The sequence below is a fragment of the Rhinatrema bivittatum genome, chromosome 6 (genome assembly GCF_901001135.1).
Source record: "Rhinatrema bivittatum chromosome 6, aRhiBiv1.1, whole genome shotgun sequence".
Classification (NCBI taxonomy): domain Eukaryota; kingdom Metazoa; phylum Chordata; class Amphibia; order Gymnophiona; family Rhinatrematidae; genus Rhinatrema; species Rhinatrema bivittatum.
The window spans coordinates 19740054-19764069 of record NC_042620.1 but is presented as its reverse complement, the minus strand read 5'-3'; the positions used below and the strand labels follow the sequence as shown (position 1 = coordinate 19764069).

At 41.3% G+C, this 24016-nt stretch overlaps 1 protein-coding gene across 1 annotated transcript in view; it reads right to left on the bottom strand.

Moving 5' to 3' along the window:
• The window catches only part of ERCC3 (ERCC excision repair 3, TFIIH core complex helicase subunit), an 86976-nt gene extending 78761 nt beyond the window's left edge, over positions 1-8215 (bottom strand). The window contains 1 exon segment of the mRNA XM_029605133.1: positions 8094-8215. Coding sequence (XP_029460993.1) covers positions 8094-8213 — 120 coding nt within the window. The 5' untranslated portion in view covers positions 8214-8215.
• Positions 8216-24016: the final 15801 nt, after the last annotated feature.

The window sequence follows — 24016 nt, the reverse complement described above, 5'->3', positions numbered from 1 at the left end:
TGAACCCACCAGAACCTGCCAACCTCCTGGGAGGAAATCCTCCAATCTTCTTTTTTTTTGTTTAAACAGGTTGAGAACTGCAGGTTTTGCACCTCTACCATCTGCTGAAGACAGAGAAATACTGAAGGACTGCAGGTGGCACTCGGGGTTATGGGGCAGCGTCAGCAAAACGTCCTCCGTCTCAATCTGCTGGAAGGAAGGCAAAGCTCAGGAGTCTGGACTGATCTGGGTACGTACAGGGAATTTGTTTTGCTGAAGATTTTTCAACAAAAGACTTTTGTGGGATTCAGATGGAGAGGGGCCCTTTCAGGTACTGTTAACGTCACATTCTGCTGTGAAACGAGAAGGACATTCGACGTGGGTACATCTTCCACACTGTAAGAAAGCTTTCAGTGCTGAGTTGACAGGAAGCACCTAATCATTTACCTTGTGCTCCTGGGCCTTTGATACCTTGGCTATAGACTTATTCTGATCTGAGATATGCTACTGCTTCCTCTCCTAATCTGCCTGCACTCCGTGGTAGCAAGGCCATATCTGGGACCACGTGTGCAGACTTACCCGACATTACAGGAGTCTCTGAACCTTTTCAATTGCTGGCTATGTTACCATTTGAAACCGGATGGCTCTGGATTTGCTCCAATTCCATTTAATGAGTCCTCCATCCTCAGCCGAGCCACCTACTGCTGATTTACTCACCCATTCTAGCCTTTGCACATGACGACAGGGAGCAAGAATGAATCCTTCCGTGAAGGAATTTTGTACATGTATGCTTTGATCATGAACTAAACGTGACTGTCCATTTGTATCAAGCGGACAATAAAATGGTGGCACTACCTGAATGAAGCACATCCCTCACACTGTGGGACCACTCACCTAACTGCCCCACTGATCCTCCATCTGCCTCGCTGTGATTATGGTGGGGTTAACAGTTTAGTACATTCTGTTTGTCAGTTGTGCCCCTATGGAGGCTGGAAAACCCTTCCAAGGGACATGTTCCACGGGTTATGAACACAAGCTGAAATGTACTGCTAATTATACCTCTAACCCACATGGTGAATATATCCCTTCCCCCGTGTTCCTGCTTGCCGAGGCTGACATCGAAGCACAAGGCTGCACGGTGTTTGGCCTCCCTGTTGCCAGCGGAGGAAATGTTTCAAACATTTACTTTGCCACCTCTGAGGTTTAGAGGGTATTACAGCAAATCACCTGTCTATGACACTTCAGGACTGTGGTTTTTTGCACCACGGGGAGCAATAAAGACATTTTCTTTAAGACCACTGCTCAGTTTTCTTTTGGATATGCTATTCCTTTGTTTTCCTTGAACAATCATTATCAGAGCTGGTTTACTTCTGGGAGAAAAGGCAAGGCCCCTGCTTGATTTTCATTTGATTAATGACCGGTTTCATTTTTCCTGGTGTAGGAGTTTTTAAAATGGAGTACTTTTAAAAAATCAGTTACTGTGGACGTCACTATGAATGAGACAACAGAATTAATGCAAAAAGAAATTCTCTCTCTTAAAGGAATTGTATGGCTTTAGATATGTTACTTACGAACAAACGAAGGGTCTGTCAGTTTATTAACTTCTTGCTATCCCTATATTAATAATGAGGTTTGTTACTGTGCTTATATTTTTTCTCATTTTGTGTGTATATCAGTTCAATGTATATTAATGGTATGCAAAAGAAGCAACCCCAAAATAATGCTCTCAGCGACTCTTGCAGTACCCCAGAATGCTTCCCAAGATGAGAAGTTTGGTAGATTATGCACAATAAGCCATATACTAGAAATCCCCAAGGGTCACCTCCCACTATTCTGGGCCCCAAGGAGGGACTGAAATGGTTAAAATGGTCTGATCCTTTTTAATAAAGAGTGTCAGGGTAAAATATATTGTTGACTTTAACTTTTGCAAACTATGGGGCCCGAGATGTAGCAGGAGCAATAGCTACAGAAATGTAATTAAAGGAAGACTGTAAACCTAATCTCCCACAAGACATTTTCAAGGCTACTGTAGCTTTCCCAGAGAAGTTTTAGGAATGTGCTCGTCTTCTAATTAATTGCTTGCTACTGTGAAGAAACTATTTAAAAATCTGCACACATCATGTCATTTCGGAGTCAGCATCTTACTGACTTCCCATGTGCAAGTAGGACAATAAAGAGTTAATTATAAAGAAATACCTGTCTCCTTGTATACTGTTGTGCTCTCTTGGTAAATTTTTTCTCATAACAGCCCTAACCTCTTTACCCTTTCTTCATAGGGAAGCCGCTCCATGCCTGTTATTTTGGTCGCCTTCTCTGTACTTTCTCCATTGCAACTATATCTTTTTTGAGATGCGGTGACCAGAATTATACACAGTAATCAAGGTGTGGTCTCACCATGGAGCGATTATAGAGGCATTATGACATTTTCTGTTTTATTAACCATTCTTTTCCAAATATTACTCATGGACAAAAAACCTAATCCATCTCTGCCACCCCCTGACAATTCCTGACAAACATACCATAACTATACTCCCTACCAATTATACCAGAAACCTTGGAATTACCATTGATAATGAGCTTTCTTACAAGAACCACATCACAAACAAAACAAAAGAAGGTTACCACAGACTCCTTACCCTAAGACACCTAAAACCATTCCTCAACCCCCACGATTTCAGAACTGTACTCCAACTCCTTATCTTCTCCACCTTTGACTACTGCAACTCCTTACTAATTGGATTACCTCTCTCAGCCCTCAAGCCACTCCAAATCTAACAAAACTCAGCTGCCAGAGTCCTAACTGGTACAAAAAGAAGTGAACACATCACACCAATTCTGACAGCACTTCACTGGCTACCCATCAACGCACGTGTTGCATACAAATCAATGACTATAATCCACAAAATCCTAAATAATGATAATCAAGGTCTTAACTCACTAAACATAATCCCTCAAAAGCCTGCAAGAAACCTACGATCCAATAACTCTGGTTACCTAAACATTCCCCCTGTCAAAGATACACATCTGGCAACCACAAGAGAAAGAGCCTTCTCAATTGCCTCACCCAAAATGTGGAATACCCTACTTCTTACGAATTCAACACGACCTAAAAACATTCAAAAAGGACTTAAAAACAATAATGTTCCGCAAGTTCCTCACTGACTTTCAATCATCTAATGATCCCGACTTTCAACTGAACTCCCAATCGCTTACCCCATAATTCACCCTTTTCCCCCTATCCTAATATTATTTCATTCTGGATTTGATATCCATTTCTCTGATATTGTTTAATGGTTCAAATGTTTCTGTACTGCTACCCATTTGTTAAGAATCTGTTTACTGTTCTTACTAATGCTCAGTTACAAGATATTGCACACTTTTGTAAACCGTTATGATGGCTCAACCGAATAACGGTATATAAAACTCATCAAATAAATAAATAAATAATAATTCCTAACATTCTGTTTGCTTTTTTGACTGCCACAACACACTGAGCCAACAATTTCATTACATTATCCACTATGATGCCTAGATATTTTTCCTGGATAATAACTCCTAATATGGAATCTAACATCGTCTAACTACAGCATGGGTTATTTGTGCACTTGTCCACATTAAATTTCATCTGCCATTTGGACCCCCAATCTTCCAGTTTTGCAAGGTCCTCCTGCAATTTATCTCAATCTGCTTGTGATTTAATTACTTGGAATAATTGTGTCATCTGCAAATTTGATAATTTCACACATTATACCCCTTTCAAGATCATTTATAAATTATTAAAAAGCACTGGTCCAAGTACAAATCCGTGAGACCCCCACTGTTTACTTTTTTCCTCTGTGAAAACAGACTAATTAATCCTACTCTCTGTTTTCTGTCTTTTAACCAGTTTGTAATCCATGAAAGGACATTGCCTCTTATCCCATGACTTTTTATTTTCTTAGAAGTCTCTCATGAGGAACTTTGTCAAACGCCTTCTAAAAATCCAAATACACTACATCTACCGGTTCACCTTTATCCACGTTTATTAACCCCTTCAAAAAAATGTAGATTTGTAAGGCAAGACTTCCCTTGGGGAAAACCATGCTGGCTGTGTCTCATTAAACCATGTCTACCTATATAGTCTGTGATTTTCATCTTTAGAATTGTTTACACAATTTTTCCCAGCACTGAAGTCAGGCTCACTGATCTGTAGTTTCCTGGATCACCCCTGGAGCCTTTTTTAAATATCAGTTACATTGGTCACCCTCCAATCCTTGGGTACAATGGACTATTTTAATGATAGATTAAAAATTACTAGTAATAGGTCATTAAATAGATGCCCATGCTACTAATACAGGTAATAAACAGTGGCTATTTCCTATGTCAACTTGATTGATAGCAATTTATGGACTCCTCCTCCAGGAACTTGTCCAAACCTTTTTGAAACCCAGCTATGCTAACTGCCTTAGCCACATCCTCTGGCAATGAATGGTGTCCAAGCCATCAACATGCCAGGAGAAGGGTTTGTTTGCTGGCTGAAGAGAAGTTTGTTCTTCCTATCCGCTGCAGGAGCAATGGGATCACACCAAATAATAAACGCACCCACACACAAATCAGGACACACTCTAGATCTAATCCTAACTAACAAACTTTTACACACACTAGAATCTCCCATTTGCACTCCAGTTCCCTGGTCCGATCACTATCTCATCACAACCAAGCTTTCCTCCAAAAAATCTTTTACCCCTCCACCCCTACGCTCCATCACTATTCAATTCAGAAAATCCTGCTCGCCCGATGACCTAGCACTACAGAACATTGACTTATCAGATACTGACTCTGCCTTCCACTCTTGGAACACAATCACTAATGATCTGGCCAATAAGATCTGCCCCCTCATCTCGAAATCCATAAATCCCACTCATACTAACAATAAAGCCTGATACAAACTTGAATTAAGAAATCTCAAACGCGACCTCAGAAAAAAAGAAAAGGCGCAAAGAACCCTCCAACTCTAATCTCACCATTTATAAATCTTCATTACCTGCCTACAGAAACTCCACACAGAAAGCTAAACGTGACATTTATGCACAAAAAATTCATGACCTCCAATTTAATCCCAAACCCTTTTCTCATGTCTCCTCACTCACAAAAACTGTAAACCAACGCCACCATAGTGAATGCAAAAATAAAAGCAATGACCTCGCACATTTCTTTTAACAATAAAATACTCAAAATTATCTCTTGCTTCCCAACATTGAAGGCAATGTCTGCTATACCTCGGTATATAAAAGAATGCTAAATAAATAAATAAACATTCTCCCCCCTCTACAACTTCCCTTCCATCCTCACTAACTCGCACATGGATCAGATTGAGACCACCTCCAGTACAGAAATTGAATTCCTATTAAGGAAATTCAAACCGGCTACACACCCTTCTGACACTATCCCTTCTAAGCTGTTATTGGCCATCCCTGAAGTAATCGCCAAACCCCTTGCTGACATCATTAACTGCTCACTTACCTCTGGCACTGTTCCAAGCTCTCTTAAACAAGCCATTGTAAAACCTATCCTTAAAAAAGCCAATCTTGATCCGTCTGAACCCACAAACGTTCGTCCGATTTCCAACCTACCCTTTCTAGCTAAAATTATGGAAAAAGTTGTCAACATACGTCTCTCTGAATACCTTGAAAATCACAATATCCTGTCCTCATCACAATTCGGTTTCCATAAATACTTCAACATGGAAACTTTACTAATCACCCTTTCAGACACACTGCTCAAGGGTATGGACAAAGGCCAATCCTACTTCCTAGCCATGCTGGATATTTCAGCAGCATTTGACACTGTTAATCATGAAATCATGCTACACCAACTAAAAATTATCGGAATCTCAGGTACAGCACTCAATTGGTTCTCCTCTTATCTAGAAAATAGACAATTCAAGGTTAAACTTGGAAGCTATTCCTCAGACTCCATCAATTCACCCACAGGAGTACCCCAAGGATCTTCCCTGTCCTCCACCCTTTTCAACATTTATATGTTACCCCTTTGCAAATTACTAACTGATCTAGGCCTCACTCATTCATTGCCTTTATGCAGACGATGTTCAAATCCTCCTTCCCATTTTGGATTCCATCCCCAAAGCATTAAAAACATGGAACAATTGCCTCGCCTCTATAAACAACCTCCTCAACACACTCCACCTGTCCCTCAACACCTCCAAAACTGAACTCCTTTACATCTCACACAGCTAACCATGCTCCCTTGTAGCTAATACAGCACTCAACTCCCACTCACCACTCCTCTCCCAAAATCCCTGAAACCTAGGAGTCATTCTAGACAACCAATTTAACCTAAAAAAAATTCATAAACACAACCGCTAAAGACTGCTTCTACAAGCTTCACATACTGAAAAAACTTCAACCTCTCCTTTACCTCAATGATTTCCGTACAGTCCTTCAGGCCCTCATCTTCTCTAAACTCGACTACTGTAACTCCCTTTTGCTCAGCCTCCCCAACTCCCACCTTAAACCTCTCCAGATATTACAAAACTCCGCGGCTAGAATCCTCACAAACTCGCACAACATGGATCATATTACTCCCATACTGAGAGACCTCCACTGGCTCCCCATCCACAAAACCCTATACACCCAGGACTTCCTCTGGATGAATGACTGCCTTTATTCCATCACCTCTAACAGACCCATCAGATCGACCTACAAGGGGACCATACACACACCTTCTCCCAAACTTACACACCTCGCTTCAATGAAAGCCAGGGCACTATCGATATGGAACTCTATGCCTCCCATTCTACGTACAGAATCCAACACGAAAATGTTTAAAAAAAACTACTGAAAACCTGGTTCTTCAAACAAGCCTTTAACTAAATTTCTCTATCTGCTCAACCACTCCTCTGCCACTCCTGATCCCCCCCCCCCCCCCCCAACATTTTCTAATTACCATCGAGACTCCTGATACAACGATTTTAAATTACCATATGCAATATGTGCGGTCAACTGTACTCATTGTAATCTATAACCAACTAAAGTCCATCATACTTGTTGTAAACTACAATCACTCAACTAAACTGTCTTGTAAACTGTACTTTTTGTAATGTTTATATGCTGTAAAGCGAGATGATGGTACCCCAACCGAATTTCAGTATACAAAACCACATAAATAAATACATTTAATTTAATTATCATGCTTTGCACTGCATTTTTTAAACTGTCCTATGTGTAGGGTCCTTTATTTTCAGTTTGAACTGATTTTCACCCATATATTCCCAGATTTTTCCAAAGGTGGCAATCAGTTGAAACTGACATTCACCCTAATTTTAGGATGATTAAAAAGCTGCTCCAGAGCTACAGATGCAGCATTCCAAGGCCCCCAGCACTGCTGGAAGCCAGTATGGGCCAAAGTCCAGGCTGTATTTCAAGTCGCACTCCCCAGCAATAAAAGTGCTCTCCCTCCAGTGCCACTCATGTTGGGTTTCAAGGTACCATTGCTCACCCCCAAGGAGCCAAAAGTTCCTAACATTTGATGCCGCAAAGGCAAGCAGGCTGTCTACACCAGAAGCACTTTCTGACATGCTCCTTGGCCCTGCTCGAAAGCGGAGGTGCAGTGCGGCAGAACAGTGGAGCCTCAATAAGCATGCTGCAGGAGAATGGGGAAGCCTGGCATCACCACAGGCAAGGATGAATGCTATTGTACTAGGAGTGTAAGGGGAGGCCTGGGATGGAGGTAGAGTTGGGAATGCTACTAAGTGGGAGGGTGGGAGAATCTGCTTAATATCGTTTTGTTCTGGCTTTGTGCACCAAAATAAATTCCGATATTTACCCTGAAAAATGATTAACTTTTTACAACTGATTTTCTTGTTTCTATTCTTGTCAAATTAAACCCTGAAAAAAATAAAGAACAATAAAAAGCGAAAACGAAGGTCCCTACCTATGTGACACCACAGTTGTATGCGTGCAACACCTGTAAACCCTCACAGATACCCCGGATCGCAGCTTAATGCGTGGACCCGTTGCAAGTCTTTACAGCTTTTTGTTTTCAGGAGAGGACAGTCTGACGGACGGTGGGATTTGTTTACTATTCCTCCACCAGGAGAGTCGTCCTTCGCTTACCTTTATCCTTCTTCCCCATGCCTCAGCAGTCCCCACTCGGGGCCCGGACGAACAAGTGTATCCCCGCACTTCCGGCTTCCGTCTACTGCCTTGCGCACGGGGCTCAGGCTCCGCCCTCATACTTCCAGCTTCCACCTATTGCGTCGCGCACGGGCCTCGGGCTCCGCCTATCGCCTTCTGCACGGGGCTCCGGCTCCGCCTCCCGCACTTCCGGCTTCCGCCTACTTCTTAGCGCATAGGATTCGCTTTCTCGTGCCAGCGCCGTATTGGGAGCGCACGCAGGGCTGAGGCGTTTGCGGCTGGGTTTTGGGCATCGCCCCTGTTGCACCTTAGCAAGCATCTTTTAGCAAGCTTACTCGCTATAAGAGCGCTCCTACCCCATTCGCTTCGGAGAAGGGGGAAGGAGTCGTTTTGTGACTACAGGCAGATATTGAACGCAGAAAGAAGTGCGGGAGAGCGCTGGAAGCTCTAGGACTTTCAGGCCGATTCAGTACGGTGCGCACCGTTCGCCCCTATTTTGGATGCACATTTTCCACACACTATTATTATTTTTTATACACAGGCCGAACGCAGTGTTACCACCGTTTGGACGCATTTTTGACACACTGTTTTTACCTCTTATACAGTAAGAACATTTATTTATTTATTTAAGGGTTTTTATATACCGCAGTACGTAAGGAAATACATCACCGCGGTTTACATTAAACAATAACTTAGCAACAGGCTTTACATGGACATTCTTAATAGGTATTAAATAAACTAACATCCATATAACAGTTTTGACGGAAAACAGGCTGAACAGACTGTGGACCATCCCATAAAGTATAACATACCATTAAACTATTGATGTAACTATTAAAACCTTAACAAACCAACACAATAACTGAATAGTATCTAAAACAATACCAGTTCTGAGAGTAGATACAATTTCTATATTGCACCGAAGACATTTCTGTTATTTAAAGCTAATTTATATCGAGGTGGCAGACTACGGGTCCATCAAGCCCAGCATCCTGTTTCAACAGTGGGGATAGCTCATCAAAAACGCATAGCCAACCCCCCCCTGAAACTAATAGCACCCACAACATTCAAATACATGGTTGATGGGCCTATTAGTTATTCACACGCAATACAGAAAGTAAAATATGCAGTGAAGCGGGCATAGGGAACATGCACAGAAAAGCAGAAAAAAAACTGCTTTTCTGTACACCCTCCGACTTAATATCAGCGATATTAAGTCAAAGGCCCCAAAAATATATAAAAAAAAAAAAACCTGCCCGGGGGCCATGGGTTGGAAGATGGTCGCTCAATGTTGCCGGCGTCTGTTTTCCAAACCCGTGTCTGTCAGCGGGTTCGAGAACCAACACTGGTAAAATTGAGCATCGGCTGTCTAATCCGCTGACGGCCGCCACTTCTGTCAAAAAGGAGCTAGGGATGTGCTAGTGTCCCTAGCACCTCCTTTTACCACAGCCCTTATTTGCATATTTTTATTTACTGAATTACACACCTAGGAGAGTGGCCTGGGCGCTCACTGGCTCTCCCGCACATCTTACTGTATGGGCCCGAAAGTAAGGGGTAATAATGCGTGAAAAACATGCCCGACAGTAAGGGGTAATAGTGCGTGAAAAATGTGCCAAGCCGCACATTTTACTCTCAGCACCAGGCAAGTGTACAGAAAAGCAGAAAGAAATGCTTTTCTGTACACCCTCCGACTTAATATCATAGTGATATTAAGTCAGAGGGCCCAAAAATACAAAAAAATACAAAATCTTAAAAAAAAAAAATCTGCCCGCAGGTTGGAAGACAGATACTCAATTTTGCCGGTGTCCGTTTCGGAAACCGTGGCTGTCAGCGGGCTCGACAACCGATGCCAGTAAAATTAAGCGGCGGCTGTCAAACCCACTGACAGCCACCGCTTCTGCCAGTGGGACTGGATCCTCACAAATTTGCTCTCATAAACACTCTTACATGTTCACACTGCTCATTCTTGCATCCATTTACACTTTTACTTCTGACATTCTCCCACCAACCCACACATCTCTCCCTCTTCCATACACACATACCCACTTACTTTCACACCCATGCTCACTTGCACTCATAAGAACATAAGAAATTGCCATGCTGTGTCAGACCAAGGGTCCATCAAGCCCAGTATCCTGTTTCCAACAGTGGCCAATCCAAGTCACAAGAACCTGGCATTTAACCAAACACTAAGAAGATCCCATGCTACTGATGCAATTAATAGCAGTGGCTATTCCCTAACTAAACTTGATTAATAGCCGTTAATGGACTTCTCAAGAACTTATCCAAACCTTTTTTGAACCCAGCTACACTAACTGCACTAACCACATCCTCTGGCAACAAATTCCAGAGCTTTATTGTGCGTTGGGTGAAAAAGAATTTTCTCCGAATAGTCGTAAATGTACTACTTGCTAACTTCATGGACTGCTCCCTACTCCTATTATGCGAACGTGTAAATAAACCAATTCACATCTACTCGTTCAAGACCTCTCATGCTCTTAAAGACCTCTATCATATCACCCCTCAGCCGTCTCTTCTCCAAGCTGAACAGCCCTACCCTCTTCAACCTTTCCTCATAGGGGAGCTGTTCCATCCCCTTTATCATTTTGGTTGTCCTTCTCTGTACCTTCTACAACACAACTATATCTTTTTTGAGATGCGGCAACCAGAATTGTACACAGTATTCAAGGTGTGGTCTCACCATGGAGCAATATAGAGGCATTATGACATTTTCCGTTTTATTAACCATTCCCTTCCTAATAATTCCCAACATTGTTTGCTTTTTTGACTGCTGTAGCACACTGAGCCGACGATTTTATAGTATTATCCACTATGATGCCTAGATCTTTTTCCTGGGTGGTAGCTCCTAATATGGAACCTAACATCGTGTAACTACAGCAAGGGTTATTTTTCCCTATATGCAACACCTTGCACTTGTCCACATTAAATTTCATCTGCCATTTGGATGCCCAACCTTCCAGTCTTACAAGATCCTCCTATAATGTACTACAATCGCTTGTTATTTAACTGTGCTGAATAATTTTGTATCATCCACAAATTTGATAACCTCACTCATTGTATTCCTTTCCAGATCATTTATATATATATATATATATACTGACAAGCACCGGTCCATGTACAGATCCCTGAGGCACTCCACTGTTTACCCTTTTCCACTGAGAAAATTGACCATTTAATCCTACTCTCTGTTTCCTGTCTTTTAACCAGTTTGTAATCCACGAAAGGACATCGCCTCCTATCCCATGACTTTTTAGTTTTCTTAGAAGCCTCTCATGAGGGACTTTATCAAACACCTTCTGAAAATCCAAATTCACTACATCTACCGGTTCACCTTTACCCACATGTTTATTAACCCCTTCAAAAAAATGAAACAGATTTGTTAGGCAAGACTTCCCTTGGGTAAATCCATGTTGACTGTGTCCCATTAAATCATGTCTTTCTATATGCTCTACGATTTTGATCTTGAGAATAGTTTCCACTATTTTTCCCAGCACTGAAGTTAGGCTCACTGGTCTATAGTGACCCGATCACCCCTGGAGCCTTTTTTAAATATTGGGTTTACATTGGCCACCCTCCAGTCTTCAGGTACAATGGATGAATTTAATGATAGGTTACAAATTTTAACTAATAGATCAGAGATTTCATTTTTTAGTCCTTCAGTACCCTAGGATGCATACCATCTGGTCCAGGTGATTTGCTACTCCCCAGTTTGTCAATCTTGCCTACTACATCCTCCAGGTTCACAGTGATTTCGTTCAGTTCGTCTGACTCATCACCCCTGAAAACCATCTTCGGAACTAGTATCTCCCCAACATCCTCATTAGTAAACACGGAAGCAAAGAATTAATTTAGTCTTTCTGCAATGGCCTTATCTTCCCTAAGAGCCCCTTTAACCCCTCGGTCATCTAATGGTCCAACCGAAGCCCTCACCGGTTTCTTGCTTTGGATGTATTTTTAAAAGTTTTTATTATGAGTTTTTGCCTCTATGGCCAACTTAATTTCAAATTCTCTCTTCGCCTGTCTTATCAATGTTTTACACTTAACTTGACAATGCTTATGTTTTATCCTATTTTCTTCAGATGGATCCTTCTTCCAATTTTTGAAGATGTGTTTTAGGCTAAAACAGCCTCTTTCACCTCACCTATTAACCATGATGGTAATCGTTTTGCCTTCCTTCCACCTTTCTTACTGTGTGGAATACATATGGACTGCACCTCTAGGATTGTATTTTTAAACAATGTCCATGCCTGTTGAACACTTTTAACCTTTGCAGCTGCACCGTTCAGTTTTTTTCTATTTTCCTCATTTTATCAAAGTTTCCCTTTTGAAAGTTTAGTGTTAGAGCTGCAGATTTACTTATTGTCCCCCTTCCAGTTATTAGTTTAAATTTGATCATGTTATGATCACTGTTGCCAAGTGGCCCCACCACCATTACCTCTCTCACCAAATCCTGTGTTCCACTAAGAATTAAATCTAAAATAGCTCCCTCTCTTGTTGGTTCCTGAGCCAATTGCTCCATGAAGCAGTCATTTATTATACCCAGGAACCTTGTGTCTCTAGCAAGTCCTGATGTTACATTTACCCAGTATTGGAGTAATTGAAATCTCCCATTATTGCACAACCAAATTGGTTAGCTTCCCCGATTTCTCTTAGCATTTCATCATCTGTCTGACCATTTTGTCCAGGTGACGGTAGTATACTCCTATCACTATACTCTTACCCAACACATGGGATTTTTACCCATATAGATCCTACTGAGCATTTAGTCTCTTGTATGATCTTTATCCTGTTGGACTATATACCCTCCCAGATAAAGTGCCACACCCCCACCACGTTGATCCTCCCTATCATTGCTCTCTCCTACTCACCTACATACACTCTCAGATCTCTTCTTCCTACACACATACACACTCACTCACACAGACATGTTCATTCATTCTCTCTCCCCCCCTTTCAAAACACATTAGTAACAGCAGACTAACTTGGGCTCCTGTAGCAGCAGCCTCTTCCTTCTGTGCTGCGGAAGTGGATGCTGCCTGTTTCTTACTCCTCGTTTGATGCACGGGCAGGAAATTGCAATGTCGATTGGCCAAGGCAAACAGGATGGGTTGGGCAAGTGGCTGGATACAGAAAACAGGCTGTGCAGGAGCAGGTGGTGTCACAAGGAAGCGAAGTTAAAAAGGTCCAGAGATGGTAGAAATCACTCAAGTTCCTCCTTTTTCTGCCATGCAAGACCAATGATGTTCTTTCTTCTTTCCGGGTCCAAGCAGATTGGTTTTGCTGCAGCACCCGGAGATTTCCAGTATTGGAAATCTGGTATCTCCAGGCCAAATCAGGAGAGTTCCCAGGTATGCCAAACGAGCAGTATGTTAGCCTCCAGACTGAATCTATCTCCCCTCATCAGCATCAGATTTAAATTACGCAAAAGAGCATGGCTGGTTGTGTTAGCATTTTTCATACATGCCCTTGCCTTTTTAAGAATATGCCATACTGGGTCAGACCAAGGGTCCATCAAGCCCTGCATCCTGTTTCCAACAGTGCCCAATCCAGGCTTCAAGTACCTGGCCAGAACTCAAAAACTAAGTATATCCCATGCTACTGATGCCAGTAATAGCAGTGGCTATTTTCTAAGTCAACTTGATGAATAGTAGGTAATGGACTTCTTAAGAAGTCCCAGGGTAAAACTATTTTTCAACTTTATTTTTACATGATGGAAAATACAAATCAGTGACCAGTCAAGCTTTAGTTTCCAAGTGGAATTCTGATTTCTTCTTGAATTTAACTATTGAGGATTGGCATTTTATCTAGAATTCTATCAAGACGTTATCAATTTGTAACAAAAATAGGGAATTGATGTTTAGTCTTTTACCCTGGACTTATAGATATCCCCTATATTTTGCTAAATTTAATCATTTGAATCAATTTTGCTGGTGAAGATGTGGAGCTGAAGCTTCCTATCAACACGTGGTGGGAAGTACATGTGAAGATTCAAGCTATTCTCAATCACTCTTTTGCCTTATCTCCTCAGTTATGTTTACTGGGGTGATGGGAGGCCAATGCAGAGACAGTTTCAGTTAAGCATTTAGTCTCCCATGTGTGGACATGCAGCTAGAATCATAGTGGCCTTTTATTGGAAATCTATTACTTCAATGGACCTTTGGAAGTCTGTAATTGCCAAAGCAGCGTCAATGGAAAAGATTACATATTTGCTCTGAAGTAGAGTGGAGGGCTATGTACAAGTTTGGGGTCCTTCTTAGAATTGGCAAAGGCTGCAGAGATAGTACTGTACTGCCTCTTAGTGAGTATATGCACTCCTTTATCTTCCCTCTCCCATCTCTTTCTTTGTTGATATGCAGTTGGTCTGCTGTTATGTGCTGTTCATTATACTTTAAAAAAAAAAAAAAAAGTGGAACCTGGCTATCTGTGCTCCTCATCATGCCCATCAATTCCCATATTCCGGGCTCATGCTGTAGCTAGGAAAATAAAGCATGACACTACACTTTCTCAGAAGGGAACGCCTGCACTGCTAGCATCTCTTACTGCTGACTGTAGAGCCCAGGTGCTGGTCTGGACCGGAGCCTGAATTAATGACAACTCTTCAGGTGTGATGGCATACTGATTGTGGCATCTCCCTCTCTCATGGCAACTGAGAAGCAGCCTGATAAGAGACAGTAACTAATCACAGCACTGAAGCAGAGGCAGCAGGCACCACAGCAGACAATGAAAATTGTCGGACAAGAGAAAAGCAGAAAAAAAGGCTGAGGCAAAAAATACTTAAAACAATCAAGCCAGAGAAAAAGCACATTTTATTTCTAGTTTAGGTACTGGAATATGGCTTTGTGAAGTAAATAAATGAATATGTGCATTTTAGTTGTATTTAAATTGTGCGTGAACATTTATTTATTTAAAAGTATTTCCTGCACCCTCCGAAGTTCGGGGTGGGTTACAATTAAAAACATACATAATGTAATTCCAAACATGAGACTAGACAAGTTCAATAACATAAATATTAAAATATATTAATAAAATACTTCAAAGAAATAACAATAGAGATTAAGATAAAAATACTTTGATGGTATAATATTGAAGATGAGGAGGGAGGGGAAAGGAAAAAGAATAATCATGACACACAAATCTGGGAAGGCTTGTAAGAAAAGTTGATGTTTGAGTGCTTTTTTTAAAATCTTTTGGCAGTTAGTTTTAAGTCAGGAGGTAGTGTATTCCAATTGAGAAAGCTTGCTCTCTGGTTATAGTCTTGTTTTAGGGGACAGAATTTGTAAAAGGAGCTTGTGTTTGGCTCTGAGGTTTTTGCAAGGGGTGTGGATATGTATAATGCTGCGGATAACCAGGTAGAATTATTGTTATAAATCAGGCTGTGAATAATTGGCAAAGCTTTGTATTGGATGCGTCATTTAACAGGCAACCAATGCAATTGATGAAGTATTGGTGATATATGCTCATAGGGCCTGCTGTTGGAAATAAGTCTTGCTGCTGAATTTTGTAGAAGCTGAAGTGGTCGGCTAGTAGATTGAGGAAGGCTTAGATATAGTGAGTTGTAATAATCTAAGCCAGAAAGAATTAGTGACTGAAGTTTTGTGCAAAAGTGGTTTGAGTTAAGTAGAGGTTTTATATGTCAGAAGGTGAAGTTTGTAGAAAGATGTTTTAAGTAATGCTTTGATGTGTTTGATTGACAAACAGCAGTTCTTTCTTGTTAGCTTCGTTTTCTGCATGCAGTATATATACCTAAAATACACCATATATTATTTTTAGCATTTTTTTTTTATGTGGGGAGAAGGGAAGTGAGTAGGGGGAAGTGTCCACAAGTAACCTCAATCTCCCTGGAGTCAGTAATGTAAACTTGGCAATTTATGAAACTTCCTTCCTCAGCCCACTAGCTCACTAAATGCCAACTGAAAAACAAGCCCAAATATCATACTGAAATGTAAACAGTATTTACTGTAAATTTTGAATGTTGTGATCCTGGGAGTACCCAAGACATCACAAACTCTTAAAAGAGGTGCATTAGTCACAAAAGGTTGAAAGCCATAGATCTACACTATTACAAGAATCCCTTCCAGCTCTCTGTGGACCCTCTCCAAACCTTTCTTTGGTGAACACATGACAAAAGTTATCTGTTTGGCATATTTGATTTTTCCTCAGCATTCTCCACACATTTTCCTTTTTGTAAGAGATAGCAGCAAGCAAATCAGTAACAGATTTCAAGTCTGCTTGGGACCGATAGAAAGGGCAATACCAGCGAGGGAGACCCAATGTGCCACAGTAGGTAGAGAAAACCAGGCAGGCTTAGTGGCAAGTATTGCAATACTTTATATTCAAGTTCTGATTCACCAGCCTTATCCCAAATGCAGTGTGTGAGACCACCTGTAAGAGCTCTTTATCCAGGACAGTGTTTTGTCATCTTCCTCATCTGAACTCTTTCCCCCCACTAATTTCATACCTGGCACCCCTCCCTTTCTCATGTTTAATCAGGTAGTCTAAATAGCTCCCAACAGCAGTCGGGACCAGCTAGGATCCAGTGTGTTCTAGAGGCAATACGTACAACCGAAGGGAGGGAAAGTAGCTGCCATTACTGTAGCAATGCCTGCTAGATAGAGATGCATCAGACTACCCTCCTCGCCAGCAAGGCATGCCTAGTTTTAAAAGTAGGAAAAAATGAGGGTAGGGAAGAAACCTGAGCCATGTGTAACAACTGCTGGTAACTTTAACAGACCAAAATGCCATTATAGGTCATCTTTTCTCTTCCCCATCCCACCCTAGACAGATTCTTACATAGGACAGGAATAATTGGACAGAATGGATAATCTTGTTAGTCTTTTTCTGTGTCATCTACCATGTTACTATGATAGAAACTGGAGTCTCCTGTGCTGCTGTTCGCAGCACTGCAACCTAAGCCATAGGGGAAAGCTCATTACGTGGACCTGTTTTGTACCTGAATATTTATTCACTGTATGTTAGATGTTCCTGGTTTTAGATTAACATTGCATCATCTTTGTGATTTAAAAAATGAAACCAACCTCAAGAAGCATTAAGAAACATCTACCTGCCTCCTAACTTTGCAGAGCAGCTTCCAAAAGGATAAAGAATTATTCGTATTATAAGACAGTTACGGTTGGGAAACCTGGGAGATTGTATGTCATTGGTCATGTCCTGAGACTAGAGCATTCGCTTGGACCAGTCTCTTCCTGAGAACCTGCATTAGAGTAAACAAACCCACAGAAACAGAGGAAACAAAACTGCGAAATAAATATATATTTTTATTAACACTCGAAGTGCTTTTCTCTCTCGTTTTTCCATAGTCCGTAAGGTTACTTCCTGTAAACCTTTGCGCTATAACTTTCCAATGAATGAACTCCGAAGGAAAAGCCATCTTTCATTGTGCCAATTCTTGCAAGTCTTCATGCATGATCAGTTTAAAGAGAACAAAAAAAAAAAAATGTGCACCAGCAATATACAAATCTCCTATAAACAGTCATTGGTCACAAACAAAATATAAACATGGCTTCTTTTACATTAGATAAAATAACAAAATAAAAGCCATTGTACCAGCAAGAAAAATAACAGGTAAATACAGAGAATTTAAAAAAAAAATGCAAAGTATTCATTGTATACATTGTCTTTATTTTACAAGCACAGTTCTGAGAAGGTATGGAAAGAGAAACAACCTGTGTTATTTGTGGCATTAATACGTGGGTTGTTTAATAGGAGTATACCGGCTCGTTCTTAAACATACAGTCCACACGGGGAGAGAGACTTAACACATACCTCATACACATTTCTTTTCACTGAAAACGCGTTTCTTACTATAGCAGTTAATTGCAAGAGCAAGAAAAAAAAAGTATTAAGGAGAAGGGGCGGAGAAACCATTTTGCTTTGAAACAGGAATGAAAATAACTTTTTAAAACTTATTTAAATAAAGATTTTAAATCCATTTCACTGGATCTGGGACCACTTACCAGTGCTGGGAACCTGGTGCCATGCTGCAACTTCAGTAATTATAGCAGGACACCTTTGCCAGTATAAGACCATTGCAAACTTTTGTTCTCTCTTCAAATGGTCAAAAATGTAGTTAGAAACTTACAAAATAAAAACACAACCCAGTCCCACTTCGTACAGCCAAGCCCGGAGGTCTTTACCAGGTACAAGGAGAGCCACTGTTAAATGGACAGATCCAAAGCAGCTCTGAGAAATGGTTTGTAGGAATGGGAATCTCAGGGAATGCAGCAGAATAAAGTCAGGAGATGATTTCTTATTTCTGTGGGCTGAGCCCAGATAGCGATGAATATCCTGTCAGCACCTGTTCAGCCTGCATTTTTTATATTCCATGTGCAGGGTGCATTAATTTTACCCAGCAAAGCTCAGCGATGCAGAGCAGCCTTGCATAGGCCCCTAGAAGTGGCTAGGCGCAATTTACAATATTCTTCTCTGCCCATTAGCAGGTTTCTCGGAAAGCCCCCTCTCCTTTCAAGCACACAGAGTAATACAGTTTGATTTGGGCTCCTGCTAGGGTAGGAAGGGAGATAAAGACTAATGATGGAACAGGGAATAGAGAATTCTTAAGGACTGGAGAAAGAGAATAAAAGAAGAGATCTGCTGTCAACTTATAGCCATTCTGTTACCTTTCCTGGGCTGGGTGAAGAATTCAAAGCTCGCTCTCACCTTTACATTACAGTGTAATTTAACACCACTTTGTACAAAATTCTCAGGAAGAATGATCATATGGCTGACCATCAGACCATCGTAATACAGCTTTAAAGTACCAGTTATAATTGCAAAACTACAAATACATTTTAATGGTTAAAAACAAAAATTAAAAAAATATTTCTTTCTTAACATCAGCCAGCTGAAAATATATATATATATATCTATCTATCTAGTAAATTATCTCTCAGAAAGCTTTTTATATATTTAATTATTCTAACTAAACATGGTATACTTGAAAACAAGTCTGTAAGAATGCAGAATTAAGAGCTTACTAGATTTCTACATGCCAATCTATAAAAGGAATTGTACAGCTTTAACTTCCCATTCCCTTAGGACCTGACTCAACCCCTTTTTCAGCCATGTATCAGTTGCACAGAGACGCTTTATATGTTTAAAAAAAATTACAGACTCTATACAGTCAGAGCACAGCCTGATAAAAAAAATTTGATTCAGGTCCTGAATGATTTTTGCCATAGGCACAAAATGGGTGCAAGTCTTCAGCGATTAAGGCCCCAGGTTGACAAGTTGTTCAGTATTATCACGTACCATAAAAGGGGCACTTTATTTCAAAATGCCTTCTTTAACAGCTGGAAGGCTCCGTGTAAGCTATTATCATACAGGGGAGTGCTATCCAGTAACAACCCATAAAATCAGCTGAAACCTGATGCATACAAAAGACTGGCATGCCACAGTCATGTCATAAAACACACATCAGCTCTCATTTCCTATTGGCTTCATGAAAACAAATGATTTTCAGCTGAGTTTTAGAAGTTATTGTACTAGAACACCTGGCTGCACAGTAATAACTTTAAAACCTCTTCCAACCAAAGCAAGGCCATTAATGGCACTAAGTCACCAAGGATTTCAGTTTTGCCAAAGTAGCTTAAACTCATCATGAGACTCCTGTTTAACCATAGTTTGTTTCTTTTTTGTTTCCCCCATCTATCTCCCATCACTATACATCCTAGATCTTGTACTCCTAGGGTTGATAAAGCAGGACCACAAGGACTAGAGTGTTGTGTGATGGGAGTTCGAAAAACAATAATAGAATAATAAATAAATCCATATTGGGCTGAAAGCTCATGATGGAAACCCTGGAGTTAGGATTGTAATGCTAGATTTTGCCAATCGGCATAATATAAGAGAAGCCACCTTACTGAACAGGACCCCATGCAAGCAAGAGACACACACGTCTAAAATCCTCAAGCGAGACACATTCCACAGGCAGGCAGACTTCCACTGAAAACGGTTACTGATAGCAATATCTTCAGATAAACACACAGACAGTAGTACATTGCACACGCACCAAATGTTCACACACTCAACAACTGGTTGCAGTATTAAATCCATGTACAAATTAAAACACTTCTCAAAAAATGTGCAAAAAAGTCAGCATCGATACAAATAAAAAAGGAAACGCCTTCTTTTTTTTTTATATTACATTACAAACAGTGCCCAGCATTCCACTGAGAGGAAGTGTAAAACCATTTACAGAGCGCAACCAAGAAGATTAACGTCAATGGCTGCATAAAAGCATACATGAGATCAAAAGGTTCCATTTATAAAGTTGTGTCATAGTATCATGAAAACTCTAGCTTTAAAATTATCCACCTGTACTTGTATTTACAAAGTGACCACGTCAGCCATGCGGGTTCTAGAGTAACCATCCGGATTTCAGTGAAAACAATTTCTCATTTCAGCACAGTACATCTTACAGGACTTGGCAAAAATGTAAAAAAAAAACAAACCAAAAAAAAAAAACCAGAACTGTACAACTATAAGAGACCATGTCAATTTTCTTTTAAAAAAAATAAAAAATAAATAAAAATAAATTGCTTTTCTATATGCAATGGTTTGGTTGCATTGGATTATGCTAGACTGGTCATTTCCTGCAGTGCATCTTACTCCACCAAAAAAGTGGAACCCCCAATGTTCCTCTTTTTATTTTCAGCCCTGGAAGCCACTAAAGGTATCATTTCAGGTCCAAAAATATGTTATTCAAACTTGAAAAGTGATACAGTCCCATAAGCACGGCTGAAGAGCTTTGGGAGAACACAAACGGCCAACAGAGCTTAAAACTAAAGAGGGCAATTCTGCTCGTGCCTGTGGAACCACTCCTCGGACTTTCCTAGAACGAAATCTCCACAAACCCCTTCCTTCCCCCCCCCCCCCGCTTCCGAATGCATTTACCCACAGAATTTACCTCAAATTTCTAATATTGCATATAATCTCAGTAGGAGAAATGCTAAATCTGACCTTTAGGTATGAAGTTATTCTGAAAATGTTCAACCTACATGCAAAACGGAAAAGCTAGGGTAGCCCCCCCCCCCCCCCCTCAGCGTCTCAAACTGGCAACTGCTCTCACTTTAGTGAAGAAAGATAATTTGAAACAAAAGTTATATTTTCATTAAAAAAAAAAGAGGTTCTAGCAGTAGCCCCTGTCGGCCATTGGCGGAGGCAGAAATGTAAATATGCATATTTTACTCTTTGGTGTTTTCCACCGACGTTCAGAGAACCGATGGACCACATTCACTGAACAAACCTATTGGCAGAGCTGCCACCGACCGACGAAACGGCTGACACGAACCGCTATTTTACCACCGACAAGCAGCTTTCTGCCATACCACTGACTTTGGCTGGGCTCTCTCACAAGTCAACTACTTGGACATCAACCAAGAGTTTCAAAACAACTCCCATCTGTTCAACTGAGCACCTCAAACCTAGAACACGGTTCAACTGAGCGCCTCAAACCTAGAACACGGTTCATGTACTGCGGATTCCGAGCAGCACAATCCACATCTCGTTTCCCTCTTACACCCGAGACGCCCATACTATGGCACGTACAGCAATTCAAGCCCAGCAAGTTCTCTCTTCCTCGTGGCTTTATATTTTTTCACCATGGCTTCATTTGAATATAATTTAGGGTAAACGATACAAAAAAAAAATAAATTAAAATCCTGCCACTAAATTCGCGAGTTCTATTTGAGCCCCATTGCAAGCCTTAGCTTTGCTATGTCTGACATGTGCGACCATTAAAGACTGTTACTCACGTCCCAGAACGGCTCCAGATGGGGCACTTTGGCTGTGCTTCCCGGTATTTGTCCTAACCCACTTTACCATACTTTTTAAGTGAGTAGAGGAAATACCATTGCTGCTGAGGTCACCTGATTCTGTACATAGGAGGTGGGCTTATGGGGGGGGGAACTGCTTTTGGCTTTAAAACCTCACCACCAATGTAAATCAGGAATCTACCGTAAACACTGAGACTGGTAATCACCTATCTGCTGCTTTTACAATCTCTCTCCTTCCCCCTCGCCTCCCAAAATCAAATTTACAGGCAAGCAAAAGACGCTGCTCTGGGCACACACACACTACACAGACATCCAAAGGCTTAAGAAAAAAAACAAAACAAAAGATGAGTGCAAACTGAACAAGTCTAACACGTCTCACATTGCCACACTGTACCGTCTGAATTTTTTTCTAATATGCTTTCTGTTTTTACCACTAAAATGGGCAACCAAGTTAAGGGCAAAATTCAAGGTCACAATCCTTTTTCAGCTGTGAAAAGTCCATGCTGCAGTGCACATGTGCTGTACTCAGTAATATGAGTAACTCACATTTTTAATTTAGTTTAATACAGAACCAGTAATGAATAAACATACTAGCGCTAGTATGAAGTACCTAAATTACTTCGCCAAGTGGCTGACAGGATCCCATCGCTCACATTTGGGCATTTTAGTTCAGGGGCAGTTAAAGCTCTGTCTCACCTGAGAGCATCTACAGAACAAGCAGGAAAAGCCTTCCTGTGAATTGTGAAAATACTCACAGATAACAGATCTATCAGCAGCTGGGAACAGAGCTTGAGCTGAGCTGAGCAGCGGCCTGCCAGAAATATCTTTATGTGCCAAAAATTATCAGATTTTCAGGCCAATACAGAACGGTGCGCTCAGGCTGAGCGCACCGTTAGCCCCTGTCTGGACGCGCGTTTTCCACGCGCTATTATTATACAGTAAGGGGTAATAGCGCGAGGAAAACGAGTGTCCAACCCAAAAACTAATAGCGCCCGCAACATGCAAATGCATGTTGATGAGCCTATTAGTTATTCCCACGCCATACAGAAAGCAAAATGTGCAGCCAAGCCCCGCATTTTACTTTCAGAAATTAACGCCTGCCCAAAGGCAGGAGTCAATTTCAGCCGGCACTGGGAAAGTGTACAGAAAAGCAGAAAAAACTGCATTTCTGTACACCCTCCAACTTAATATCATAGCGATATTAAGTCGGAGGCTCCAAAAAAAAAATAAATCAGCCCACGGCTCGGAAGACGGACACTCAGTTTTGCCGGCGTCCGTTTTCCAAACCTGTGGCTGTCAGCAGGTTTGACAACCGACGCCGGTAAAATTAAGCGTCGGCTGTCAAACCCGCTAACAGCTGCCACTTGTCAATAAGGAGGCACTAGGGACGCGCTAGTGTCCCTAGCACCTCCTTATTACCGCGGGCCCTCATTTGAATAGAAAATTGCGCATCCAGGAGAGTGGCCTGGGTGTGCGTCGGGAGAGCCGGCGCTCGCCTCGGAGCGCCGGCTCTCCCACGCATTTTACTGTATCGGCCCATTTGAGAGGTAGTTTCACTCCAGAATTTATTGCTTCTAGAATAATTAATACTGGATTCCACATATGTGAATGAAATTGAAATCAACTCTGGTATTAAGTGTGAATCTAACCGAAAATGAATCCACATTTAACAGATTAACCCACCCAGACCACAATGCTAAAGTAACTAATATTGGAGTTGATGGTATAATACAATAGAGGGAATCAGATTTAAAGCTGCATTGATTCCACCAGACAACCAAAGATGGGATGACTGTGTCTTGGAATTGACTGGCCCAAGCCCAGAATATTTGGAAGGAATTAATTTTTGCAATCGATTACATGTTTCCTTCCTTTCATTGAGCCAATAAGATTGGATTAAAAATAGCCATGTCCCAAATCACATTTATTTCTGTAATGTCTACAGTACTGCAAAAGGCAAAAAATCAGGCAGAATTGTAAGGTCAGGCAGGTCCCATACCTGCCTGTCCGATGTAATATGGTGCCAGGCCCCCCTCCTGGCAAGCCGTCGAGACAAGGGGGGCTGGGGAGGGGAGCTGCTGCTGCCAA